At 40.8% G+C, this 5,188-nt stretch overlaps 1 protein-coding gene across 1 annotated transcript in view; it reads right to left on the bottom strand.

Annotated features, from left to right (window-relative positions):
- Positions 1–4,090: 4,090 nt before the first annotated feature.
- Positions 4,091–5,188, bottom strand: part of CUNH9orf43 (chromosome unknown C9orf43 homolog) — a 14,957-nt gene continuing 13,859 nt past the window's right edge. The window contains exons 12-13 of the mRNA XM_023510465.1: positions 4,746–4,812; positions 4,091–4,534 (exon numbers count right to left, since the gene is read on the bottom strand). Of these exons, the coding sequence (XP_023366233.1) occupies positions 4,311–4,534; positions 4,746–4,812 (291 nt within the window). The 3' untranslated portion in view covers positions 4,091–4,310. The remainder of the gene's footprint in view (positions 4,535–4,745; positions 4,813–5,188) is intronic.

Here is a 5,188-nt window from a genome sequence, read left to right as displayed (position 1 = left end):
GTCTCAAAAAAAAAAAAAAAGATATGCGGTAATCAAAATAGATACAGAAAAAGCATTTACTGGATTCAGAGTCCAAAGTGTTGACCATTACACCATGGGCCCCTTAGAAAAAGGATTTACTAAATCTAGTGGCCTTTCACTATTGCAAAAACAAACAAACAAAAACCTTCAACAAACCAGTAATAAAAGGGAACTCAACCTAATAAAGGGCTTCTATGAGAAACCCACAGCTAACGTCATACTTAATGGTGAAAGACTGAATGCTTTCCCCCTAAGATCAGGAATAAGACAAGGTTGTTCGCTCTCATCACTTCTGCTCAACATAGTACTAGAAAGTGAGGCGAAAAAAAGAATTTAAAAGCATCAAGATTGGGTGGCACCTGTAGCTCAAAGGAGTAGGGCACTGGCCCCATATGCCAGAGGTGGCAGGTTCAAACCCAGTCCCAGCCAAAAATTGCAAAAAAAAAGCATCAAGATTTAAAAGGAAGAAATAAAACTATCTCAATTTGTAGATGGCATCATCATGCATATAGAAAATTCTAAGAAATCCACTAAAAACTATTAGAACTAAGATACAACTTTAGTATGCTTGCTGAATACAAGACCAATACACAAAAATCAAGCAAGGCTCCCTAAGCTCAGAGAAGAGACACCCAGACATTATAATCCTCCTAATGGAAGTAAATAATGCCATCTATGACATTTTCTTGTCAAAAATAGTGAACCAGTTCAAGGCTCCAGATATAAATAACAGTTTGCAGGAAATAAAGAGAATGGAGAAATTTGTTAACACCATGGAGATTCAATCGGCAAAATCCAGAATGTGGGAAACTACAGATCAGACAACTTGGTTTCTTCAACCAATAAATCATAAGAAAAAAAAGGGGGAAATAAGAAAAAAAGGGACATATAGATTAAAAGGATTAAACTATATATTGACCAAATGCAATTTATGGACTTGGATTTTAATTCAAATTATCAACAGTATAAAAAATTAATAAGACAGGAAAATTTGAATATGCCTGAATAATTGATGATAACAGCTATTATTAATTTTTGGTATGAAATTATTTTATGGTTATTTTTAATGCTTTTCTTTTAGAGATGCACTACTTTAATATTTCTAGATAAAATGACCTTTGCTTTAAATAATCTTGTTTGAGGTGGGGGTACAGATGAAATGAGATTGACTATAAATTGATAATTGTTAGGTAATGAACACATGGTAGCTCATTAACTTTTGTATGTTTCCAATTTTCCTCATTTTAAAAAAGGATCCAGCATCTCATTGGGACCTGCACTAATCAGTTACAGAGGGAGTCAGGTAGCACATCAGAAAAGGAAGGAAGTCAATCTCTGGTTAAACATTCTGATGAATAACCTAACATTGTTTTTGGAAAATGAAATAAAAGAGAAGCAGAGTGGAGTAAGGAAAACAGCTTTGACCCTAGTACTAAGAGACCCAGAGTCAAGTTCAGATCCATCACTTCTAAGCTGATGACTTCATCCCCTCTCTGAGCCTCGGTATGCTTACCTTTAAGATAATGCTGCAGACTAATTTATCTCTTAGCTGTGGGGTTAAAAATCTTCCTTAAAATTTGTCCCAAATGATGGGTATCTTCTAACCCTCATTTTTGCAGGACTCAGGATAAGAATAGAAAAGCTGGTCTACTAACCATGTCTGAACATTTAAAAACTATAGGCTCGGCGCCTGTGGCTCAAGTGGCTAAGGCACCAGCCACATACACCTAAGGTGGCAGGTTCGAATCCAGCCTGGACCCGCCAAACAACAATGACGGCTGCAACCAAAAAATAGCTGGGCGTTGTGGCGGGCGCCTGTGGTCCCAGCTACTTGGGAGGCTGAGGCAGGAGACTCGCTTGAGCCCAGGAGTTGGAGGTTGCTGTAAGCAGTGAAGCCACGGCACTCTACCCAGGGGGATAGCTTGAGGCTCTGTCTCAAAAAAAAAAAAATATAAATCAAGATAACAAATTGTAAAATAAAACATTTATCCTCCCACCCTGACCAGTATACCTTCATGACCTAAAAGGCCAAGTTCATTAAAAATTCACAGGCTCATCGCCCATAGCACAATGGTTACAGTGCCAGCCACATACACTGAGAGTGGTGGGTTCAAACCCAGCCCAGGCCTAAATAACAATGACAACTGCAACAGAAAATAGCTGGGCATTGTGGTGGACACCTTAGTCCCAGCTACTTGGGAAGCTGAGGCAAGAGAATCACTTAAGCTAAAGTGACCAGATTTTAACATTGGTAAAGCAGGACACTATGGGGGGGAGGGGGGCGGAGCCTGACAACAAAGCAAAGTTTGATAAGCAGTTCTTAATAATCAGTTGCCAACAATTATTTGTTATTATTAAAGTTTAACATTATAAAATTAACAAAAATAATATAAAATGCGTATCCTGGCAAAATAGCCACATGTCAACCAAAAACCATATATTCCCTTCCTGTTCTCCTGTGTTCCCTAGCTTGTCATGCATTCTTTCCAAAAATTGGGGCTTCTTTAAAACGCTGCAGGACGAAGGACAAATTGTTAAAAATCAGGACTGTCCTGCCAAAAGTGGGATGTCTGCTCACCTTACTCTAGAGAGGAGGAGGCTACTTGTTTGTTCCAGACAATTTGGCTCCTTCTGAGCTAACTGTCCTTGCCTAGAAGCAAGGGAGGGAGCCAGTCTCCTTCTGATACCTTGCCCAGGAGGGGAGTAGGGAGTTTACATTAGCCTTTTCATTTCCAAATGAAGTTACATTAACCTCTTCATTCCCCCAATGGAGTTACGTTAACCTCTTCATTCCCAAATGGAGTTCCATTAACCTTTTCAGCAGCTGAAAACCATATATTCCCTTCCCATTCTCCCACTGTTCCCTAGCTTGTCATGCATTTTTTCCAAAAATCAGGACTTTTTAAAAATGCCACTGGACGCGGGACAAATTGTGAAAAATTGGGACTGTCCCGCCAAAAGCAGGATGTCTGGTCACCTTAACTTAAGCCCAAGAGTTTGAGGTTGCTGTGAGCTGTGATGTAACAGCACTCTACAGAGGGCCACATAGTGAGACTCTGTCCAAAAAAAAAAAAAAATTCACAGATTCCTTGAGGTTCCACACCTACTTCCCCTCAACCAGCCCCGGGCCATGGCCCATCCTCCTCTTCTCATCTCCAGCTCCCACCTTTACTGGGAAAGGCCACACACACAGATGCTCCAGTACACACACATCTCCAAGCTCTGGGTCTGTCCCTCTCTAAATAGTTTCCTCTTAGCCACCTCAAACCCAGCAGTGTACACACTGGTGGGACAGTTCACCCTGGGGAGAATGGATCCAGGAAAGAGGCCTATACAGCCCATGGAAGCAGGCATGGGGTCACTGGGCCGAGAATTTCAGAGTTCCAGGTACCAAGAAGAAAGCCCATAGCGGAGACAGACTTCAACTAGACATGCCCCCCCCCTGGCTCTGCAGGCTTCTCTTTCCATGAGGAACAGCATGGCTAGAGCAGGATTTTCTGCATGGGCCCAATGCAAGAGCTTTTCTTGTCCAGATCTAAGGTACTGGGTATGTGAAAGTATCATTATATTGTTCTCTTTCCTTTTATGTAATTTTGAAATTCCACTATATTAAAATTTAAGGACTAAAACATGAAAAAAAAAGAAAAAAAAATCCTTCCAAAACCTGAGTTAAAGATCCCCTGAGACTGAAACTCTGTGTCTTTATGAGCATCATTGAAATTTTCCTGCATACTCAGTTCTCTAGAAACTTGAGCTTTGAATTCTTTCAGATTAATATAAGTCCAGTACCATATAGATGGGGACACAATGAAAAGTATTTGATAATGTTGTGGATTCTATCTCCAAAACAAACCACTTCTACGAAAAGAGAAAAATCTAAGGAGTATCACAGGAGTTCTCATAGGTGAGATTTAGCCTTGTACAACTGGAAAGCTTTCAGAGCTTCAGGGATGAGATAAAAATGACTCAGAAAACAGATACTAAGAAACATCTCTCCCCTCCTCCCAGAAATACAAAATGAGTCTTTTGATTGGGAAGCAATTGTATTTAATCACCAAAATTATTTTGATCCTAATGGAAGAGAAATAATCTAAGTTTAAAGGGGGTAGGGCTTTTTCTCCCTCAATTAAAGGCAAGGAGAAGTAAATACAGAAAACAGAATCCCTAAGCTGAGGCACTGATAAAGTTTCCAGAGAGCAAAAATCCCCTTTCCTTTCTGCCCTTACGTTGTCCTCAGGATACTAAGCACCCTGCTTTGGAATAAGGCCACCCCAGGTGGTGCCCTCAATTTATGCTTCCTCATTCTGTGCTCCTAAGGGATGTTTCTCTTTATCCTGATCCTCATCCTCATCGTCATCATCGTCATCCTCATCGTCAGTGGCCTGAAGAATCCTCAGGAGTTTGAGCTCAGGGTTCCAGCTGTCTTCAGACCTGGAAGCCTGGGGTTCCAGCGTAGCCTTCACTGGAGCACTAATGTTCTTGTTAGTGAGTTCTCTTTCAGGTGATCCAAGACCTAAAAGAAGACCCAACCATTAATTGCACCTGTGACCTTTTCACAAATAACTGTGACAAATGGAGGGCAGAAAAGAAAAGACTGGTGTGTTTTTTAAGACCTCTCTGAAGGAAGACTGTGCCTTTAGGGAGGTAAACCATCCTGGGCAACACAGGCTCAGCTCTCCCTGACCTCAGTCACTTACTAGGGCTCCTCCACCTTAATAACTTACTTTCCATACTGAGGGAGAAATCCACACACTTCTTAGAGTAGTCCATCTTTGATCTCTCTGTGGAATTCTGAAATTCATTGGGGTAAGAGTAAGATTTGAATCAAGACATTAGGAAACTAAAAGGATTCTATTAAAAGATGCTTTTCTCATAGAAATTAACATCTAAGGTTGTCCAAAGACCTACCTCCTAAACTGAAGAGAAGCTTGTATCACACATATTTTGCTTTCTAGTCTGCCCAGATGAAGCCAGAACCCGCTCCTTACCATTTCCACCAGTCTACTAAGGGTAAGCCACCTCTAAAGATGGCTGCAAACAATTCCTTCCGTTCCTGTGTGCACATGCTATTCCTCCCGTCATGGAGTCTATTTCCTCTTCTCTTTTTTTTTTTTTTTTTTTTTTTGAGACAGAGCCTACTGAATAGCTGGAACTATAAGGGGGCCAG

The sequence above is a fragment of the Otolemur garnettii genome, unplaced genomic scaffold (assembly GCF_000181295.1).
Source record: "Otolemur garnettii isolate 467f Iridium unplaced genomic scaffold, OtoGar3 scaffold00014, whole genome shotgun sequence".
In the NCBI taxonomy this organism is placed as follows: Eukaryota; Metazoa; Chordata; class Mammalia; order Primates; family Galagidae; genus Otolemur; species Otolemur garnettii.
The sequence above is the reverse complement of the archived record's forward strand: the minus strand, read 5'-3'. Positions and strand labels throughout refer to the sequence as shown.